Source organism: Medicago sativa, chromosome 5 (genome assembly GCF_051527215.1).
Source record: "Medicago sativa cultivar Bolivia chromosome 5, Bolivia_mono, whole genome shotgun sequence".
Taxonomy (NCBI): domain Eukaryota; kingdom Viridiplantae; phylum Streptophyta; class Magnoliopsida; order Fabales; family Fabaceae; genus Medicago; species Medicago sativa.
The window spans coordinates 78,005,198-78,028,444 of NC_140753.1; the positions used below are offsets into that span (position 1 = coordinate 78,005,198).

At 34.9% G+C, this 23,247-nt stretch overlaps 2 protein-coding genes across 3 annotated transcripts; one reads left to right on the top strand and one right to left on the bottom strand.

Moving 5' to 3' along the window:
- Positions 1-3,189: 3,189 nt before the first annotated feature.
- On the bottom strand, positions 3,190-3,810 carry LOC146925315 (uncharacterized). The gene is made up of 2 exons (XM_085711955.1): positions 3,475-3,810; positions 3,190-3,291 (listed from the first exon to the last, which is right to left on the bottom strand). The coding sequence occupies exons 1-2, from the start codon at positions 3,808-3,810 to the stop codon at positions 3,190-3,192; spliced, it is 438 nt and encodes a 145-aa protein (XP_085568081.1).
- A 4,890-nt stretch (positions 3,811-8,700) lies between these two features.
- Positions 8,701-15,256, top strand: LOC146925316 (neutral ceramidase 2-like). 2 transcript variants are annotated; one of them, XM_085710273.1, is made up of 10 exons: positions 8,701-8,893; positions 9,565-9,982; positions 10,440-10,648; positions 11,215-11,559; positions 12,182-12,446; positions 12,547-12,814; positions 12,898-13,023; positions 13,437-13,500; positions 13,992-14,155; positions 14,572-15,256. In XM_085710273.1, exons 2-10 carry the CDS (start codon positions 9,639-9,641, stop codon positions 15,121-15,123), a joined length of 2,337 nt encoding a protein of 778 aa, XP_085566399.1. In that variant the 5' UTR covers positions 8,701-8,893; positions 9,565-9,638; the 3' UTR covers positions 15,124-15,256. The 2 variants fall into 2 exon arrangements, with proteins under 2 accessions (XP_085566399.1, XP_085566400.1); XM_085710274.1 differs by having other exon boundaries at positions 8,831-8,895; positions 9,637-9,982.
- Positions 15,257-23,247: the final 7,991 nt, after the last annotated feature.

The following is a 23,247-nucleotide window of genomic DNA, read 5'->3' on the forward strand; positions in this document are numbered from 1 at the left end:
AAAATATTTACTGCAAAAAAATTTTAAAAAACGATAAGCATGCTATTTAAAAATAGTACATATTTTTTTAAAAAAATAAAATAAACACTGCACACAATTATTTTATATCACACAAAATAGTCCACATCAATTAATTTTATGTCACAAAATAGTGCACATAAATTTATTTTATGTCACACAAAATGGTCAACATAAATGCATTTTACATTTGTCAAAAAAAAAAAATCATTTTACGTCACAAAAAATGGTCCAAATAAATTTATTTTATGACACACAAAATAGTCCACATAAATTTATTTTATTGATATTAGTTATCATTTTTATCTAATTTTAACAGCTGATTAATTGCTTATTCCTTTTCTAATTCAAATTAACATGGTAGGATTAAAATCAGATGAAACACTTAGAAACAACAAAGCCGAAAAAAATCTGCAAAGGCCCATGATTTAATAAAAAAAAACCAATATATCAAGCAAATGAAAAAATGTTATTTAATCATTTAGTGGGGTCCACGTTTTTGTATGGCTATACTCTACAAAAAGTAACAGCAAGTACCAGGTAATTGATCCAAGCCATCCAAATAAAATACTATTATATCTATGGTTCTAAAGCACACTTTCCCATCATGGGAAAAAAGAATCCATTCCCATGCTAAACGTTACCTACAATGAAAGCGCTAGTAACGAGTAATTAGCCAAATACCCCCCCGAAATTGCAAGGCGCGTCAATTACCCCCTGCAGTTAACGAAATATCAATTACCCCCCCGAAATTGATAAACGTTAGTCAATTACCCCCCTCCGTTAATTTCCTCCATCCAACATGCTGATGTGGCAGTTAACTGCCCACGTGGCACTGCCACATGGTCAGAAAAGGCATGCCACGTCCGAGGGGGGTAATTGACTATATTTTTTAATTTTTTTTTGAAGTTTTTTTTTTGAATTTTTTTTTTTGAACAAAAATATGATTTTTTTTTTTTCCTTTTGAACAAAAATATGATTTTTCCTTGCAAATTTATGATAATTGATCACTACTATGAATCTTATTCCTTCTATATGCTAATTTATATGACTAATATATGCCACTGTCATTATTATCACTACTATATAATGTGCTTATACAGAGATAATTATGTCATATAGTTCTGTCATATAGATGTTCTATGCTTATACTGTCATTATAGGTAGCATACTTAAATGATGATTTCACAGAGATAATTCTGTCCTATAGTAGCATACCTTAGTCATAGATTATAAACTTAGACACTCATGCACCTAGACACTGCAGGCACCCAGACACTGCAGGCCGCAGAAACACGCCACCAGCCACAAACAGAACTAGCATAACAGGTTCTGTCAAAACATAAGCCCAAATAATTCAAATACAGGGGGGGTTTTGACCATTATTGATAAACTACAGGGGGTTTTTTGACCATTATTGATAAACTACAGGGGGGGTTTTGACACGAACTTGTTGGAACAATAACAACACAAACAACTTAGAACAATAGCAGCACAAACAGCTTAGCATAATTGCCTCTTACATTTGTTTCCAATACACATAAGAAAATACTTAGAACAACAATACATATTTCATATAACTATTGTGAACCAAGAATTTTAATCAAAACTACCAACATACACAACAATACTATCACGTACTTCAATAAAAATCAACATGCAAAGCTTCCATTATCATTTTCATCATTATTAAGCCCTAAAGCAAGCTTCAATTCCCCCTCTTCTGTCCAAATCGAAACACACCATCAACTTCACATTATATAGTAGTGATAACAATGACAGTGACATATATTAGTCATATAAATTAGCATATAGAAGGAATAAGATTCATAGTGGTGATCAATTATCATAAATTTGCAAGGAAAAATCATATTTTTGTTCAAAAAAAAAATTCAAAAAAAAATTGAAAAATATAGTCAATTACCCCCCTCTGACGTGGCATGCCTTTTTACCATGTGGCAGTGCCACGTGGGCAGTTAACTGCCACATCAGCATGTTGGATGGAGGAAATTAACGGAGGGGGGTAATTGACTAACGTTTATCAATTTCGGGGGGTAATTGATATTTCGTTAACTGCAGGGGGGTAATTGACGCGCCTTGCAATTTCGGGGGGGTATTTGGCTAATTACTCCGCTAGTAACTTAAGGGTAAAAGCATTGAAGTGCTATCAACTCCTACTGATTTCGATTTCCTCCAAACACTTTTAGTATAATAAAAATAAAGATTAAAAACCAACAATGTAAATAATTTTAGGGTGCTGGTATAAACTCGTTTCAAACTTTTGTCATTGGAAGAATAGAATCTCTTTCCCTCCTTACGTTGATTTGAGTTTTTTTTTTTTTAAGGAGGTGTTGAGTTCATATCTATTTAATCAAAATTATTTAGCATTCAATAAATTAATGGTTGGTTTTTTAACGTCTTAATATATATTTAATTTAAATTTCTAATATTTCAACTTAGTTTATATGTATTTTAGAAATTAATATTGGTTTTAATTGAAAATAACTAACTTTTTAAGAAAAACTAACTTAAATTATGAATATAAATTGTTTTTAATAATTTAATAACTAATTTTTTAGAAATTAATAATTTAATTGAAAATACATATTTATTTTAAAAGCATATTTATTCTCCTGGTGCTCTTTTCTTTAATTAACATGCATAATTACATTAAATTAAAATATAACATGTTATTAGACTTTAAATTAAAAAAAATGAAGTTTATAAAAAAGACGAAACAACACTCTTGTTTTTTTTAGGTCCTCTACTCTCAAAATAATCATTTTATAAGTTAAAATAATTTTTTTAGATAAAGTTTTTTTTAAGAGGCTAAAATGAATTATATTACCACATCAAAGGCCTTCCTAGTACAAAACGTGCCAAGGAAGAAACACCAAAGTCATTACAAAGAAAAAACAATAATTACATGGCAAGAGCTTGCACCACCAAACAACCCATAACACGATAGAAATTAACCTATGCCTAGTAAAGTAAACAGACTAAGCCACCAACCATGATAGTTGAAGGGAAGAGTTGCAAACTTCACCTTTAACCACTTGAATGTTAACAACTTAATCCTGTCCACCACTGCATAATTAAGCTATATGAGGCATTAAAAATTCTGTTGTTCCTTTCCTTCCAAATTTCTCACACAGTCGCGAACCAAATAACCTAAATAATTGATTGTCGCGACTTAGTAATACCACCTAATAGGCTGAATTGATCAAAAAGCCCTATTACATCATTAGGCACAGCCGTGACAACACCAAGCCACTGAAAAATGTGATTCCAAACCGAAGTAGAAAAATTACAATGTAAAAATAAATGAGTGGATGTTTCGATCTATCCACAACCACCAACACAATTTTGTGCATTGAAGTCTAAAACGTGTCGCCTATGTAAATTATATTTTGTAGGAAGGCGATCACGAAACAAACACCATGCAAACAACACCACCTTTAATGGAACGTCCTTGTGCCAAATAGGAGGGGTTGCCACCACATTTTCAACATGAACCTGAGCAATGAGAGAATTGTATGCGCTTCGGACTGTATAAATTGAAGATGGGTCCACCTTCCACATCCATTTATCCTCCCTGTGAACCTGAAAAGAAACATTTTGAAGTAAAAACCTAAGGTCCCCTACCGACTCCTCCTCCCACACAAACAAACCACGCCTCCACCTCCACGCTTCGCGCTCATCCCCCCAACCTAAGGCTCTCATCGCTGCCACTGACTCCTCCTTCAGTAATGACAACTCATACAACCTACTAAATATATCCATTAACGTCATGTCTCCCACCCAAACATCTGTCCAAAACAACGTATTTGTTCCATTACCCAAAGAACGACTAACATTACTATGAAACCATCCCTCCAATCGCAAGGCCGAGATACTCCGCCACCGCGCGGAAGCAGCACGACCACCAACACACAACTGACCACCCTCCAACCCATTTTGCGCCGCTAATACCTTAAACCACAAACTCTCCCTTTCCACCAACACCACTTCCCTAACAACGCTAAATTAAATTCTTTTATTCTCCTCACCCCCAAACCTCCAACCTCCTGACTCCGACAAATAGATTTCCAATCGACCCAAATGATTTTCCTGTGGTCTGCACTCCCCCCCCTCTCCCTCTCAAAAAAAAATATTTAAAATAGGTTTAATAGAGGAAACAATACCTGACGGAGCCTTGAAAAAAGAAAGAGCATAAACAAGCAGGGACGACAAGACAGACTTCAGTAAAACCAAGCGGCCACCCAAGGACAAGTGTCTCGATTTCCAACCTGACAGTCTAGTAAGCAAACAGTGGATTTACACTTTTAGGAGAGGGTACTTTTTCTAGGATATTTTATCTACAAATTCTTATCTTCTACTAGTAGACTTTACATCTTCAAAGATCTCTCTTTAATGAGATGAAGTTTACATATTTCTATCTTTCTCTAGATCTCTCTTTAATGAGATGAAGTTTACATATTTCTATCTTTTTGTAAACATACATTTCATCTTCATATAACCTATTTGTTCATTTTGTCAAAAAAAAAACCTATTTATTCATGCTTCAATCCCTATTATTCCGTCAACCTGAAACTTTCCATCACCGTTTTTTACATCTATTCCTAACTCTTCCACATCACCATAGTCCTTCCGACATTGTCATGCCCTTACCATCCACACATGTTCACTCTCCTAACTTAAAGTATCAACTAAGCCACCATCTATCAATTCTCTTATCCTATATTGCTTTCTTCACCCCTTCTACGTTTTGACTCAGTTTGTAGTATCCTCGACCCGCGTACTGATTTAATGACCTTGAGAGAAAAAAATTCAACTCTTCTCGTCAGTTGTCCTAACATCGTCTACACTTCTATCGATTGGAGGTCTCTTCGCTTGAAAGTTAACATAATAATTAATTTTAAGATGTAAACAATATGGGGTAAATACAGACTTTGGTCCCTTAACTTATTTTTGCGTTTCATTTTGGTCCCTTAACTTTAAACTGTCTCAAATTGGTCCCTTAAATCTTACACCGTTTACTATTATGGTCCTCTCCGTTAGTTTTTTTGTAAAAACTGTTAACCTTTGCCACATGTCAGTTTTGATTGGTGATCAATGGTTGGATTTGAAAAGCACACATGGCATACTGTGGACTCACAACATATGATAACTCCTATTTTCATCTTCTTCCCTCCTTGATTCATACGTATGTGAAATGACCAAAATGCCCTTGGTTCAACTTCATCTTTTCTTCTTCTCCACACCTCACGCACCTTCCTCTCTCTTCCTCCTTCCTCAATTCTTCACTCCCTTTCTCAATTCATCTTCCCCATTAAATCTGACACAACACAAACCAGAAACCAGCAGCAAAAGCAAAATGAAAATGATATTTTCAAGCTTCACTTTTTTTTTGTCGAAAATAAAATTGAGAAGAAGTAACTTGAGTTGTTGTTTTCTTCAGCAAAACAACACCGCATCACACCAAGCTGTTACACAAAGAGAAGGACTGAGTACAATCTTCTTCACCTTTTTTTCTTTCTCTCTCTAAACTCCATAGCTACAACCTTCACTTTTCTTCTTCAATTTTCAGGACGGCGAAAAGCGAAGCAATTCCGCTGAATTAACGTGTGGTGTTGCTACTGAGTCGCCACCGCTGCTTCGGTAACCGCCGTTTCAACCACCACCGTATCAACTTTTAGATCCGCCGGCAAACTATCACCACCATAAACCAGCACCACTTACGTCGTTTCCGCCGTTGCATTTTCGGCGATCCCTGATCTTTCTCGGTTTCTCTCTCTCGATCCCTCCGGCGTTGTTGAAGAAAGCAACAACACATAGAAGGGAAGCAATGAAACCAGAAAGGCATAAACCAAAGACGAGAGAAATCCCAGCAACCACCAATAACCCCAAAACCAACATCATCATCTTTCTCGAACCTAATTTGATGAAATCGAACCCAGAAATCAAAAGCTTCGATTTATTGTTTGCAATCGAATTTTTCCGTGTTCTTTAAGTTTGCAATCTATCAAAGCTTTAATTTTGTGTTCGAATTGTATTTGGAATAGTTGGGATTTGATAGCTGTGGTTTTGTAATGGTGGAGGAGGCAATGGTGGTTGGGTGGGGGCGGTGGTGGAAGAGAAGAGAGAAGGACGAAGAAGGTACATAGAGAGAGTGAGAGGAAAATAGGAGTTATCATATGTTGTGAGTCCACAGTATGCCATGTGTGCTTTTCAAATCCAACCATTGATCACCAATCAAAACTGACATGTGGCAAAGGTTAACAGTTTTTACAAAAAAACTAACGGAGAGGACCATAATAGTAAACGGTGTAAGATTTAAGGGACCAATTTGAGACAGTTTAAAGTTAAGGGACCAAAATGAAACGCAAAAATAAATTAAGGGACCAAAGTCTGTATTTACCCAAACAATATGTAAGCAATGGTAACTAGCAAGAGTTATTACAATTGCATAGTACTTATAATAGTCTAGCTATATCTTAGCGTATGCACTTGACTCTCGGGAAAAAAAAAGTAAAAACTACTCACCAAAGAGAAAACTAACACCCAAAAGACACTGCCCTCAAAGGATAAAAATCGTAGGAGAGAAAACTACACAAAAAATCTCAAGCCTAGTCTTAGAAAGAAAATTAAATTCTGCTATTGAGTTTAGGTTACGCAATATTGGTTTTTAAGTCAAACACATTATACTTTTTTGAGGGGAAAAATAAATCCAACACATTTTTACCAAGTACAGAACGACAAACATATGAATGTCCTTCCTTTTTGTTTTTTGTAAAAGATATAAAGACAACTCTAGTTTAGTGGAGACATTCTCTAAAATAAAAAAATTACCAACTTAGTGGAGACACAAAATAATAATGCAAAAACCTCAAGATCAGATATCCAACCCCAAATGGCAGCAATAATTAGTCAAAATAATCATCAGAGTTTCCCATTAATCGTTTCTTCACCAACTTCAATCCACTTCTTTGAGCCATGTGTGAACTGTGAAGTTCATTCTCATCACCACATGTATACTCCTACACACACATACGCATTGCTTAATAAATTAGTTTGTCACACCTTCAACACTTTCATTACTTACAGCTGCACGTATGACACATGGTATCCCTTCCACATGATTTTATTTAGATCTAGTATACTCGTAGTCCCTCCGGTCACTATTTTAAACAAAAGTTATCTTTTTAATTCATTCAATAAATAATGTATGTTGTCTATATAAACCACATACATCATTTTATAGAATGAATCTAGTCAACTTTTGTTTATAAATTTATAATAGTGATCGGAGAGAGTAATAATTTAGAGTTTAATTGTGGTGATTTGACAGTTCAAAACAGTTTTGTACACACAACCAATCAAAACATTCTGAATTGTCACGTCAATTAATGATTTTAATTTATGTGGGTCAAACGTGGCGATTCAGAATGTTTTGATTGATTGTGTGTGCAAAACTGTTTTAAACTGTCAACCCACCACAATTAAACTCAATAATTAAACACTTAAATTTAAAGACTCATATGGTTGGATTTTTAAAAAACAAAAAAATCATTTGGTTGGGCATTAGCCCCAAAAGTCATAAACCGACAAAAGTGGTGGTAATGATTTTTTTAGTATGTTCACATTTAATTTGTCAAAAAATATCCCTCTCGATTTCATCTATAAACAACAAAAATATTTATTAATTGGTCTTAAATATAATCAAAATTTATATACTTATATCATATTTAATGTTATAGGTGGATTTGATTTGCTAAAAAATAAATGATTTGACAGGACAACTTCAATCTTACAGTGTTTGTTTTTGATTTGTAAAACTGTTTTAGGACATGACAAACTAGAGGCAAGTGACAAGACAAACACCGACATTCTTGTCCTTCATCAAACTACAACACAACTTTTTATCTTACGTATAACTTGTCGAAAATATCAAAATAACATTTTATCCACAAAAAATTATATATTCATATCATAAAATTTTATCATGTGCTATTCTGTTTTGTGTTGTATTGTTTCGTTTTATATTATAATGTGATGTTCTGTTTTGCATATCAAACACACTCATAGAGTCATAGTATTTTTTTTTTTTGGGGAAAAGAATAACACTCATAGTATTTTTATATATTTATATAACTTTACTTATATTCGTATCAAACACCAAATTATCTGGGGGACTAACACTAAAAATTACTCCCTCCGTTTTCACAATGAGTGTCACTTTAATAAAAAAAAATTGTTTTAGAATGAATGTCACTTTACATTTTCAACACAATTTTAATTTTTTTCTTCAACTTTATCCTCAATAAATACTCCAACTTTTCTCTCACACAATTTCCAATGCAACTTTAAGTTTCTATTTTTCTTATAAAGTAAGGACAATTTAGTAAAAATGTGTTAAAACCTTAAACGACATTTATTGTGAAACGGATGAGTATTTAATTATGAATTATGAATAATACATGTGGAATATATATAAGACAAAAAGTAGTATCTTTAAATTTAAGGAAAATAATAAATAAAGAAAGTCATGCTTATCTGACACTGTTTGTATTATTGTCAATTTTGGTAATTTATTGTGTTTGAAGCATGCAATTCCAAAATTAGGAACCTTCATTCAAATACGATAAATAAATAAATAGGAGGAAGGGTAGTTGTTTCATTACTCCACAACTCTGTCTGTCTTCTCGTGCCCCTTCCTCCACTCCTCTTTCCCTTTCATCATCACTTTCTCTAGTACATTCTCTATCTATATCTATCTATATATCTAACTATTACAACCCACACTTGCTGCAAGCTTTGGTTTCATCTTTGCATGTTCATTTTCGTGTAAAGATCACAACTTTACATCTGGGTGGTAAGAAAAACTCGATTACCCTCTGTTAATTATGTGTTTATGTTTGTGTAATTTAATTTAATCTAATCTGTGCTTACACTTTATTTTATGTCACACCCATGATTAATTAACTCCCAAATTAGAATTCTCTGCATTTAAAGTTCTCAAATTTCTGATTATAAAAAAAAAGTTCCCAAATTTCTATTTATATTTCATGTTTTTTATTTTTGTTCTTTAATGGGAACTGGGAAGTTTTGTGGGTTTGATTTGTGTTATGAAATGAGATGAACTAGCTAAACTTGGAAAATTGAACTTTTTTTTTTTGAAATAAATACAGTTATTTTTTGCCATAACCATGATTGATGAATTCCCAAATTGGAATTCCTTGTTTACCTTTCATGTTTTTTTGAGTGAAGCAATTTGCTCATTCACAATTTTCTCGCGCCTAATTTAGTCACTCACAAAACGTAATACCCAAATTAGTCGCGGACATTGACTCTTTGATTCATTATGAAAGACTAATTTGTCTCCATTCTAAAAATAATGTTAGTGGACTAGTTTGAGTGTTATTTTTTGTAGGCGACTAAATTGAGCAGCGAGAAATTTCTGAGGACCAAATTGGGGTTTACTCCTTTTTTTTTTTTTTTGTTCTTTAATAGTAATTGAAAGCTTTGTGTGTTTGATTTGTGAAGGGAAATGAGAAGAACCGGCTAAGCTTGGAAAATTGGTCTTTCTTGGTTGATTTGAACTTGGGTGTGAGTGTGTGATGCAGTTCCCTTCACTCTCTAACTTGAATGTTTGGAGGGTTTCTGCAACTATGACAGTTTGGACATTTTTGTTGCTCACAATACTACTACTGAAGAGTGATGTTGCATATTGTAACTACTTGATTGGTCTTGGAAGCTATGACATTACCGGTCCTGCAGCTGATGTTAACATGATGGGCTATGCTAACACAGAGCAGATTGCATCTGGGGTTCACTTTAGGTTGCGGTCTCGTGCTTTTATTGTTGCCGAGCCTAAGGGTAATAGGCTAGTGTTTGTTAATCTCGATGCTTGTATGGGTGCACAGCTTGTTACTATCAAAGTACTTGAGAGGCTTAAAGCAAGGTACAATGATAGTTACTTTTATATATTATTACAATAGATTGACTATCAAGGAGATTTTTGATAATTTCTGCTAGTAATATAGTTGTTAATGCTTTGAGTAACATGCAATTGACCCATATATAATACAAGGTAAATCTCTTTACGATAAACCCATAAGAATTTGACCTTTTCAGAATAGGATTCCATGTATTCACGCAATTGCCTATCTTAGTCGTTTGATGAAGATTAGACGGCTTATATTCCAAATTATAGCTGATTTCGTGAAGTAGAATATGAGCCATCTTATTTTCATCCAACAACCGTTATCCCATGCCTACGTGAGCTTGACTTCATGATTATCTTGATGCAGCGAATTTTGGTCCAACCTTTTCCTGAATCCCATTATTGTGGGAGTTCTGTAGCACGACATTGCCCCTGTTTTTACAGTCCTGACATTGCATTTTATTTTGTTTGACAGATATGGTGATGTATATACAGAAAATAATGTAGCGATTAGTGGAATTCACACCCATGCTGGTCCTGGGGGGTATCTTCAGTATGTTGTGTATATTGTAACATCTCTGGGATTCGTTCGCCAGTCATTTGATGCCCTTGTTGATGGCATTGAGAAAAGCATTGTTCAGGCACATGAAAATCTCCGCCCAGGATCAATATTTGTCAATAAGGGTAAGGGATGACTTAGCATTTGTTTTCTTCCCTTAGGTATTTATAATGGATAACTTCAATGTTATTTAATTGTGGGAGTTTTGCATACTGTTGAAACATTTCAGAAAAAGATGAAAATCTGTAGGAAGCAAGTTGCTCAGTTTTAGCTTTACCTTTTGGTTTCAATTGTCTATGATGTGTGCATTCTTTACCTTTTTTGTTCTTTCATAATCTTTATGTAAGAGATGAAAAAATGATGCCACAGTCTTGACTAAAACCAGATAAGAAATTGATGTTCCCCCGACCTCTGTAGCACTTAACCCTTTTGATGAAAGGTGTGTCTGGTGTCCAAGACCAATACGACACCGACACATGTCATTACGTTAAATTATTATCAGTATCGACGTGTTAGTGTCTGGTGGATGTATCAGTGTCAGTGCTTCATAGCCCCCCTGCTTGTATCATAGAAATTGAGATACCCTGAAAAACTATACAAAGACAAAGAAAATGAGTGTTACGAGATGGTTAAATTTCTCCCCCCTTTGGTGATATTTCATGGTTGTAAATATTTCATCTTCTTCTTGCAGGAGAGCTTTTAGATGCTGGTGTTAATCGCAGTCCCAGCGCTTACCTCAACAATCCGGCTGCAGAGAGAAGCAAATACAAATATAATGTTGATAAAGAAATGTCTCTTTTGAAGTTTGTTGATGATGAATGGGGTCCTTCGGGAAGCTTCAACTGGTTTGCTACTCATGGTACTTCAATGAGTCGTACAAATTCATTAATTAGTGGGGATAATAAGGGTGCTGCTGCACGATTTATGGAAGACTGGTTTGAGCGAAAAAGTTCTGTAAGAAAGGATTCTGTTGGATTTGAAGATGATGGCTTACCTCGAAGAATTTCAAACATAATTCCCAGTCTTCATAATAATCGTAAGCTTTCTTTAATGTATTTGGCTGCAATTCTTCAGTCTTGCTAAAATAATTGTTCAATTATTAATTGATAGTAGGTTTGGAATTACCGTGTGAACAAATCAACGGATAGTGAGATGTACGCTAATAGTTTGAGCTTCATTCGATGTGAGCAAATATCGTGAAAACATAGAAAACCAATCACACACCGATTCTTTTTTTGGGGTGATAAGCAGTGTGGTAGAATCATATTTATGCAGTGATAAATTGTTTAAAATATAGTATAGCTGTTCTATTGGTATTTTGATGCCCATAAGTTATAACTATCTATCTGTCTTTGTTGCATTGGAAATGTGCATCAACTTGCACTAATTTTGTTCTTTGGTGGTGTGTTGTGTTGCATCATATAGTTACACAACTTCACAGTTCTGGCGTTGGTGTTTTTAAGTTTACTTATCCTCTTAAAGTCTCAATGTAGGCTGACTTCCATGGAATTGTCGGCAAAACATACTTGAATGATACCTTACTTTATATAAGTGATAATATTTAATGAGTAATATTTTCTTGGATATGATTTAGGGGATATCTGATGTCAATATTTAATAAATGATTTTTTAATCTCACATGAAATTTATTGGTACAGATCATGAATTACTGGAACTTGCTGCATCATTCCAATCTCCTCCCGGTAGACCAGCGACCAAAACTTCAAGTGTTGCTAGACGTGTAAGAGGTGCCCTTAGACAGGTTAACAAACCTAGATTTGTATCTGCATTTTGTCAATCAAATTGTGGTGATGTTAGTCCGAATGTACTTGGAGCCTTTTGTACAGACACTGGATTACCTTGTGACTTCAATCACAGCACATGTGGGGGGAAGAATGAGTTATGCTATGGCCGGGGACCCGGGTAATTATTTATTACATACTTTGTTTTCTGTAGTTTTTGCAAATATACCTAATTTCCAGCGATTACTATAAATTACCTCTTGTTGTAACTAATATTGCAGTTACCCAGATGAATTTGAAAGTACACGTATTATAGGGGAGAGACAGTTTAAAAAAGCAGTGGAGCTATTCAATGGAGCATCTGAACAGATTAAAGGAAAGGTGGATTTTCGACATGCCTTCCTAGATTTTTCCAAGCTCGAGGTAAATGTTTCTAGCAGTGGAGCTTCTAAGGTAGTAAAGACATGCCCTGCTGCAATGGGATTTGGATTTGCTGCTGGAACAACTGATGGACCCGGAGCATTTGATTTTAAGCAAGGTGATGATCAGGTAAGAAATGTTTTTATACCATATGCTTACCCATTATCCTAGACTTGTATTCTTATATATGCTTACTTTTTTGTGTGTATCAGGGGAACCCTTTCTGGAAACTGGTCCGTAATTTACTGAAAACGCCTGACAAGGAACAAATAGCCTGTCAGCAGCCAAAGCCTATTTTGCTTGATACTGGTGAAATGAAGCTTCCATATGATTGGGCTGTAAGTTACCCTTTTATGCTGAATATTATGTCTTATAGTCTCCACTCCAGGCTCAGATTAGTTATATGGTTAATTAGGAAAAAAAGAGAGGGAAGATTAATGGTATAGAGGCTGTTTTTAAGAGGTTGTTAACTTTCACTCAACATGAATATTCATTTTAGTAAATTTGTAATGGCAGAGCATTGCATGACCTGATCTTCTTGGCTTGTCCACTTTAGTAAATTCAATTAATTTCAACGAAGTTTTTTTTTTTTTTTTGGAGAGTACTATACATCAGTTATTATGAATATTTTCCAAGACATGTATTTGATGACTTCCATATGTATGTCTACATTTTTTCTTTCTTTCTGTGGTACGATATAATTTATGATAACATTTACTTATTCTGATTTCTTTCGTTGTGTTCCTTGCAGCCTACTATACTTCCAATCCAAATCCTCCGAATTGGGCAGTTTTTTATTCTTAGTGTACCAGGAGGTATGGTTCTTAATTTCTTGTAATTATGATACTTTGTAATTTCTGTCCTTAACATTTTAAAATGTTAAGTTTCAAGTGTCAACGACCTTGGTCTAATGAGTAGTCTGTAAACCGAATCAATGAAAAATAGTGTATCATACATTCTTAGCTGTTGAACGTCTTAAAGAATGAAGAGTGAACTATTCCTGATCACGATATTTTGACTATTTGGGTTCCAGCACTACTTTGTGCAATTCAAATCATAGCTTCTTGTTAGTTGCTCGAGTCTTTTTCAATTTTTTATGTGCAAACAAATTTCTCTAAGATCCAATGTACTCCAAATGTCTTGTTTAATACATTGCAGTTCTATTATATGGTCATTTTTCTTTTCCTTGGAAATTCGTGATTACTATGTATGCATACAAGTGTTTGCGAGATAATCCAAGTTGTCCTATCACCTATGTATTTCTTTGGGTGCTTCATGCTTGTTGTAATTGTTTTAATTCTGACAGAATTCACAACAATGGCTGGGAGGCGGCTTCGTGATGCAGTGAAGACAGTGCTAAGCGGGGACAAAAGCTTAGGTAGCAACATTCATGTTGTTATAGCAGGGTTGACCAATACTTATTCACAGTATGTGACCACATACGAGGAGTACGAGGTGCAAAGATATGAGGTCAGTTGTAACTTTTGTGGAAAGCGACATGAACCTTTTTTAGATTGCAGTAGCAAGAGAAAATGAAACATTTGTTGAAGTTTACTCTGAGTGATGCTTATTTTTAATATCAAATAAGTATCTTTGTATTGGCACACAGAGATGGAGACCTAAAAGAAATGACAGACCTTCCTAGCATATAGAGTACTTGTATTTGTCTACTTCTGTCTATCCTAGTTCTACATGATTCTACATCCTTGTGCTGCCCATGAAGCAATATTGGGAGGCATATTGAAATGTTATATTATACGTTGATGTCTCGACAAAGATCATAGCCGCAGACCTTTTTTTCAAAACTCTGTTAAGATGAAAATACTGTTCTTCTAGCACATGACTATTATGTGCAACTTTCTAACTTCAATTATTCATATTGTTAGGGTGCTTCCACACTTTATGGTCCACACACATTGAGTGCATACATTCAGGAGTTCAAGAAGCTTGCACACGCTCTCATCAACGGCCAGCCTGTAGAATCAGGCCCGCAACCACCAGACCTCCTGGACAAGCAAATAGGCTTACTAACACCAGTAGTGATGGATGGAACCCCTCTTGGTGCAAGTTTTGGGGATTGTAGTTCTGATGTGCCAAAAAATTCCACCTTTAAGAGAGGTGATACGGTTTCTGTTACTTTTTGGTCTGCTTGCCCTCGAAATGACCTTATGACCGAAGGTACATTTTCTCTGGTGGAATATCTCCAAGGGAAGGATACTTGGGTTCCTGCTTATGACGATGATGATTTTTGTGTGCGCTTCAAATGGTCAAGGCCTTTCAAACTCAGTACTCATAGTAAAGCCACAATAGAATGGAGAATACCACAGGATGTAGCTCCTGGTGTATACAGAATAAAACATTTTGGAGCTGCAAAGGGTTTATTAGGGTCAATTCGTCACTTTACAGGTTCATCTAGTGCATTTGTAGTAGCACACTAAAGGAAGGGAAGCACACTGATTCATTCTACACGTTCAATGGTCTTAAAAAAAGTTATTATTAATATATAATTTGGGATTTATTGTACTTAAGTTTATCAGAATACATAAATTAAATCAAGGTTTGATTGAACCACATGTCCTTTGTTATCCAGAAATTTTTATTTGCTTTTCCATATCACAAATTCTTTACAGATAACCGATTTCATTAAATCTTTTTGTGGGCCTTGGCTAATATTCACAAGTAAGAGATATGGTGCATGGTGTATCAATAATTTTAACCTTGCTTCATCCATCCACATAATAGTACGGTGCACCATTTACACATTCTTATTCTCCTCCCTTCCTCTTTGATTACTGTCTCTCCTCTCTCAGTTCAAGTCCGCTTTTGAGAAAGATTTAAGAATGCTGTATTCAGATTCTAAATAATGAAATTAAACACCTCTTTAACATTGATGAACTATATCATGGCTCATAATTTATTGGCACTGTATAAACTTATGAAACCACCGTTTGTATTTTACTCAACAATGAAGCATTTCATTTGCTTAAAAGATTATTAGTCTATACAACCCTTGCTTCAACATCACATTGTTGAATCAATATCTCAGTTAAGTAGAAGTTAATTTCTCATTTGTGCTTGCTATCCATCACCCTTTTTGGGATAGTTTCAAGGCATCCTATTTACATGGTAACTAAAGGACCATTTATGTAGAGCATTAGGACCGGTCAATTTTGCTAAGATCGTTTTTTGTTGTTGAGAATTTTAGTACTAATCTTGCTACCACAATATTTTGAACTATCCCTATTTAAAAAAAAAAAAAATCCTTACATCACATTTTCTATTATTAGTCTTAGACCGATAATACCAACCAAAGGTTGAGTCTAGTTAAAATGACTAGTCTCCTATATTGAGGTGAACTAAAATTTGAATCCTACAAATTTCTACATGAGAGTAGTCAATTGATTGTATATTTGGACTCACTTTTGTGAGAGATAAAAGTGATTATAGAGTTGACATTGAGATAAATCCCTTAATTGTAAAGCTTATTACGAAATGTTATTGTTAACCCTATATTTTCCCTCTAATCACTCTGCATTAACTGCTTTTTCCCAACCCTAATTTTATTCCCTCCTAATTCAATTTTCATTTGCAAATTCGAAATTCAAAATCCACTATTGCATATAGTAACTACTTTGTTATTTTTCAAAGCAATTTTTGTTTATCGTGCTTTAATATCATTTATGCTTATTTCAGTTTTCAATTTTGGAAGCTAGAGATTCTAATCCCTTAATTGCGGCCTTTGGTTTTTTGCATGGAAAACATGCAAATTTCCACACATATTCTCACGCTAAACTATCTATACTCTTTCCCTCTATATATACATGTACATGGAATACGTTTCCCCTTCATCCAAATATGTTCATTCAAATCTGTTATCGTGTTTTTTCCTCTCAAAGTATCAATGGCTGGACGTAACACCGAAACTTTGTTGTCCTATGTTTGCTTGACTGGTAAATTGTTTTGATGCCTTTCTTTTATTCCCCGTTTGTAGGAAGCAACATGACATGCAGATTCGTGCAGCCATGATGAAGTGGTGGAAACTCCTATGAGCAAACCAAGTCTAAAGAGGTCATCCAACAGTGCCAATTCAAGTGACAATGTCTGTATGGAAGATGGAGATGCTTCTGCCAATAAGCCAACCAAATTGGTCCGTGTGAAAATTGAAAGTGTTGAATGAAGATGAAATTTGACGGATAAAATAATGCCTAGCAACACAGATTGTGGTGGTGTTATACTTGATTTGGTGCTAGACTATTTTTTGGATTTTGATGTTTCATTTTGTTTAATGTTTTTGAAACCTATCATTTGCACTATGTTAAGTTGCGATTTATCCCATTTTAAATATATTCCTTTTATTAATTAATTGTCATGATAGGTAACTTAACTAGAAATTTTACATGGTCATTTTTTATCTTTAGAAACGGTACATAAATCAGTCAACCTCCCACCATCTCCATTAATCACATTTCTATTACACTACTTCATACTTCAGGTCACTCCTGCTCACATCTATATGCAATTGGTTTTGCTGTATGCTACTATTATTGACATTTGTTCTAACATATAATGATATTATTATTTTTTTTTTTTAAGTTACACAATGAATTGCAGTAAAGACATAAGTAAATGCAACAAATGTGTGAGAGAACATAAGAGCATCCACAATGGAGACCCTCAACTTTGAGGTCTTAAATGAGTCCCACATTGACACATCACTTTTTTATTATTTTTTAATAATAGTACTTAATAGGTACTCAACCACTACAATGGAGATCCTCCAACAAAAGGTCTAAATAGGACCCACCAATAACATTAAAAAACCAAGGTAAATTGCAATTGAAAAGCAATAGTACAATGACATTGATTATTTTAAGCAAAAGTAATGTGGGACCCACTTAAGCATTGAGGTCTTAAGTGAGACCCTGGGTCTTAGAAGACCCCCAAAAAATTTCTCCACAATGGGGTACCTATTAGATACCGGGTCTTAAATAGTTAAGACCCTACCATTGTGGATGGTCTAAGTCTTAGTTAAGTACATGCTCACTTATCTATGAAGAATTTTTCCAGAAGTTTCACTCAACAAATTTAACTTCCACGTTGGAAAGAAATTTTAGAATGATTTTTATTATGTACAGGTAAAAAGTCCATAATTACTTCAAGAAAATGGTTAGACATATTGTTAACTGATGAGAAAGACGAAGATACAAAGGTTACATCTAATGTAGTTTACAAAAAAGTGTTTTAGATTTTTGGTACTTAACTTTATTACTACCCATGTGATGTTGGAATGAAGTTTCAATTATATTATATTTCACGTTGTTTTAATTTATTTGACGATTGTAGAAAACTTATTCTATGTAATGGATCATATTGCAATATACCAGCTTTTTCATTGTTTATGACCCGTGCGGTAGCACGGGTAAACGATCTAGTTATGATTTAGAGTTTGTAGTGAAAATAAAAACAATTTAACCTAAAATTTATCGTAAGTCACGGTTACATATATCTATACGATCATGAATTATTTTTTAACATTTGACTTACTTGGTGCATTTTTGGATTGACCGTTTAAGATTAGAGTGAGGCACTTTGATTTTGATAAAAACTATATTTTAAAGTTTTAACAAAATTACGGTGTCCTCTAAAAAAAGGTTGATTTCATAACGGATACAGAGTTGAGATTTAATTTCTTATCCCCGTTAGATACGAGTAGGGTAACAGATAAGCATATGAGAATCGAAAACGAAGGACGAGGAAGGTATAACCTATTCCATCACCGCTCCATTGCCATGCCTATTTACCACATCAAAGGTTGATTTGACTTAAAAAAAGACACAATAGACCAAAACTCTCATATTGACCTAAAAAATTATATCACGTTAATTATCTCTAAATAATATCTAATAATTTATACAATGGAATTCTGTCTCATATGTTTCATTATGCTATAATGTGTATTTATACAATGATATTGTCTTGGGCCTCAAGTATCTCTAACGAAAATTGCTTTTCTGACAAAGAATACTTCCTATTGACACAAGTAAATGACCAAATTACCCCCAGCGGTAGTTAACTACCTCTGGCATATGCGCCGACAGTTAACTGCCGCTGGCTCCTCCAGAGGTAGTTAACTACCGCTGGCTCCTCTAGAGGTAGTTAACTACTTCTGGCTTTGCTGCTTTTTATTGTGATTTTACGCGTTTCGGTCGAAAAATCAAAATAAATCGAAACTTATTCAGAATTTCACGAAACTTTACAGGCCCTTGTTATACCCTAATTTTGGACCTAAAAATACTAATTCAATTCTTCTTTTCTTGCATTTTAAGTCATTTGATATGTCTCTGATCAATTGCATCTTTCTCTGCATCTTATCTCAATATTATTTGCAAAATTCACATGCAAGGGTATTTTAGTCATTTCCTATGTCAAAGTTCTTTCAGTCTTTTAAAATTTTGTTTGAGTCTTTTCAAGTAGTTTGAATAAGTCTTTGTTTCATTCTATGTCAAAACCCTTTCCAAAAATTGCGTTTGAAGTCATTTTGAGTCAGTTTTGCCCCTAGGGGCATTTTAGTCTTTTCATGTGTTAAAACCCTGTTTAAAATTCTAAAATTTGTCTCTGAGTCTTTTAATTCGCCTGTATAAACTCTTGCTTTAATCCCTTGTTAGAAAAATCATTTTAAAATTGCATTTGAGTCGTTTCGAGTCATTTTAGTCCCTAGGGGCGTTTTGGTCATTTCACATAAAATTTCTGATTCGTTTTAATCTGCTTTGTTGTTTTTAATCGTCTCATTTTACGTTAATTTTCAATTTACTTTTTCAATTCAATTTTAGTTTTAATTTTCATTTTAGTCCGCGCACTTTTGTTATTTACGTTTTAATCCCTTTTAAGTTTGTTAGAGTCCAAGTGCCATGTGTCCAAATGTTATTGGTCTTTAAAAGTTTGTTACAAGTCAAGTCCATGTGGCATTTCCTCATTGGTCCAAGCACTCCCACATCACCTATAAATAAGTCAAGGTCATGGTCAAATAGAGAAAACTAATCATTTTTTTTTACACATTAATTATTTTCACAAATTCCACAAAAATTCACAAAAGTTTTTCTCTCATTTTCTTTTTCCCATTTTTTTTCTCATCTTTCACCACCACCAAAACCACCCTAACTAACTCCTCTAACCTCCATAACCACCCTAAACCACCACCACAATTCACCTCTAACCACCATAACCTCCACAAAATCTCCACAACAACCACCATAACCGATCCATTGATCCAAATACAAGCTTCAATTTCAAGATCGTCACAACCTTGCTGCTTCCTTCGGAGTGGCTGCATCCGCAAGCTCACAAAACTCTCGCAAATCCTCACACATCAGGATTCACCAAGCACCTCTCGACACATCAATCGGAGCTCAAATCCGAGAACGAAACGGCAACGTAAGCGGTGCAAAAGCGAATCTGTTCGGATGATTCGAAACCGCATTTCCACCTCCGTTCTCCGATTGAAACGCAGCTGTAGAAACAACGGAACCGTACGTGAATTCGAGAGGAGACCGCAGCAAGCAAATTGAACTCGTAACAACGGTAACGAACTCGGATTGTGTGTGGCACTTTCAAGGCTGTGCGTGAATCGTACATAGCACTGTCAAGGCTGTTCGTGAAGCTGTTCTTGAGGTTGTGCGCGACACTTTCGAGGCTGCACGTGAATTCAAGAGGTAACATGCTTTCTTCCTTTTCCGATCTGCGCTGCTGCCATTGCTCTTATGTGAATCTGAGTTCATGAAATAGATTTTAATTCCTTCCATATTTCCTCTTTGTTGAATCTGCACTGTGTTTTTCGTTATTGTATGAATCCGAATGCATGCTTGAGAGAAGAAGAGAGCAGTGATCTTAGAGAGGGAGTAAGGTATGGCCGTGTTTTTGGAAAGAAGAAGAGAGAAATGGGTTCTTTTTTTTATGAATGAATTCCTGTAACATAAGCTTCACGTTTCCATACATTAAGCCAAACCCGTTTTCCTCTACCCACTATCCATGGATACCGCTCCAGGCCCATCTCTGTTCTTGTGTTTAAAAAAAAATCACTACAGTCTTGTTATTTGCACCCCCCCAGTGCTGCTGTGTGCACCCCTGCTATGCCCATATTTTCTTGAAAAATTCCATAAAAATTCCTGTGTGTTTCTTTATTTTTTGTGACTCTTTTATGATAGTAGTTGTGTTGGAAAATTGATATAAAAATAGTATGGTGCTTTCTTGCTTTAATTGTGAGACTTTATGTAAAAAAACCTATGAAAATTGTATGACTTCGATGCCAATTCTTGATGGATATTCTTGATTCATGATATATAAATTTTGTGAAGGTTTTTCTGCTGTTTGAATGTGTTTTTGTTGTATGTTCGTGTATTGTGCCTAGCTGCTTGCTTTGCAAGATTTGTTCGTGAATAAATAATGTAAAATATGCTTAAATTCACTATTAAAATGCATGGTCTATCACATCCCTTTGATTCCCATTTTACAATCTGAGTTCATGTCTTTAAAATGTGTTAAAATGTGAGGATTATAAGTCATGTGAACCTTGCATTTTGTAGTAGGATTTTAGCTCTATTTTGCATCATTTTCGCTATGTTTTTGTGGTAATTTCTTTGCTTTTGTTATAGTAATTTTTACTTGATTTTACTTCTTGATATTGTCATGTGCTACTAACCCTTTTGTTTCTTGTTTCATGTATCCCATAAGCTCATCTCATTTCATATTCTAGTTTAACTTTCTTGCAACTTAATTTGTACCAAGAGTTAGAATGTAAACACTTAGGAGATTTTGTAATATTTTACTTTCATGTCATTTTAATTTCTTGGCAAAGAGGCCATAGAATGTATCTAGGATATAATGTAAAGGACAATGGACTCTAATGATGTACACCGACACAAGCACCGACACATGCACACACACCACTATAGCTAGAATATGCATGTTTAGATGTATGTTTAGGATTGTATGTTTAGATGAATGCCTAGGACTTATACTTAGAAAAACCCAATTTTCCAAACAAATGTGAACAACTTCACTCAAACTATTTTCTAAATAAACCTTTGGGATCCAACATCCCATTGTATTTTCTTTTCCATTTTCTTAATCAAATTTCAATGAACTCTAATCCTACTTTGACCATATTTTGCAATTCACTAATTCAACCTCACTATTTTCCAATCTCATGCCCTTTGAGGCCTCTTTCTATTCTTTCAAAATCCATTTTCAAACTTAAAATCAATCAACAAAAACAAAAACATTTTTTGAGAGAGAACTACGGTGGATTTGATCCCTTAATCGGGTACGTAGGCAAGGAACAAAATTCCTTCAATTCAACTAAAATAAAAATCCAAAAACATTCTTCTCCCTCCAATTCTTCACTTAGAAAACTCTTAGGATTAATAACATTTTCAAATAGCATTTAAAAATAAAGCGCGCGCGTAGAAATTAAAGACGGTTCCTATAGGGTACTATAGTCGTTATGGGTGCCTAACACCTTCCCGTAGCGAAAACAACTCCCGGACCTCGATTCTCAAGGGTTTTGCTTACTTTTTCCCTTCCCAAGAAAAAATAAGATATCACCGGTTTAAAAGGTTCAAACGTAATCAATGTTTGACACCCGAAAACCAAGATAAAACAGCTGGCGACTTCACTGGGGAGATTCGAGAGTTACGCCTAGTTTTTATTTCCACGTTTGCGCTTGTATTTTTACTTGCTTCTTTTACTTGCTTTCCTATGTGAATAAATGTTTAATTTCTTGCAAACGTGTGGGGTGAGAATATCAAAAGTCCTGCACCCGGGCTGAGTGAACTTAGGATTTAGGAGGGATATAATCGACAATTCATTCCGGGGGTTGCCTCGTGTTTTGGATTATGCGATCAATCCCACATAGCTGAGGCATTTTGGGGGTGATGTTGTCGGCGCGACTTGTCGCGTTTAGGCACTTTGCTTCTAATTGTTCTATGACGCTATGAACCGTAGATGACCAAACCCATCCATGGCCATTTTCTAGGACGTAGTGCGGAGGCTAAACCGGGTGTTGTCTCGAGTTTTAGTCGTCACGCGATACTACACTCAAGTTAGACCTTCCACGTATAATCATGGAGCGAGTGTTGTCTCGTGACACCGTGATATACGTCGGAGAGGTTGCAACTTGGGAACCTTTTTAGAACCCGGTTACTATTTCCTAAAGCCCTAGTTTCACCGGACACCGTGTCCACCCATGACTCCTCGACTTTGAACTTCAACCCACCATGTTTTCTCCGAACTTGAACATAATCATGCATTCATGCATACATGCATACATGCATAAACCTTTTTTCCATGCATTGTTATCGGAGGACTTAGACAAGTCATTTTTGAACATCACGGATGTGAACGCCAAGTGATATCATCTCAACTAAACTTTTAGTTTTGCTCAAGATTTTCAAATAAAACCGTGTTTCTCCGTGATGTTCACAACCACTTTGACAAGTCCTCTGACAAAAAAAGAGTCTTTTTGCATTTGCATATCATGCATCATATGCATCATTCATCGGTCACAA

Excerpts from the sequence above, each read along its gene's own strand:
- LOC146925315 (XM_085711955.1), bottom strand. The coding sequence starts at position 3,810 with ATGACGTTAATGGATATATTTAGTAGGTTGTATGAGTTGTCATTACTG. Across the intron at positions 3,292-3,474 it reads ACAAGGACGTTCCATTAAAG|TGGCTTGGTGTTGTCACGGC; the intron begins GTGGTGTTGTTT and ends CACATTTTTCAG.
- LOC146925316 (XM_085710273.1), top strand. The coding sequence starts at position 9,639 with ATGCAGTTCCCTTCACTCTCTAACTTGAATGTTTGGAGGGTTTCTGCA. Across the intron at positions 11,560-12,181 it reads TCCCAGTCTTCATAATAATC|ATCATGAATTACTGGAACTT; the intron begins GTAAGCTTTCTT and ends TTATTGGTACAG. Across the intron at positions 14,156-14,571 it reads ACGAGGTGCAAAGATATGAG|GGTGCTTCCACACTTTATGG; the intron begins GTCAGTTGTAAC and ends TCATATTGTTAG.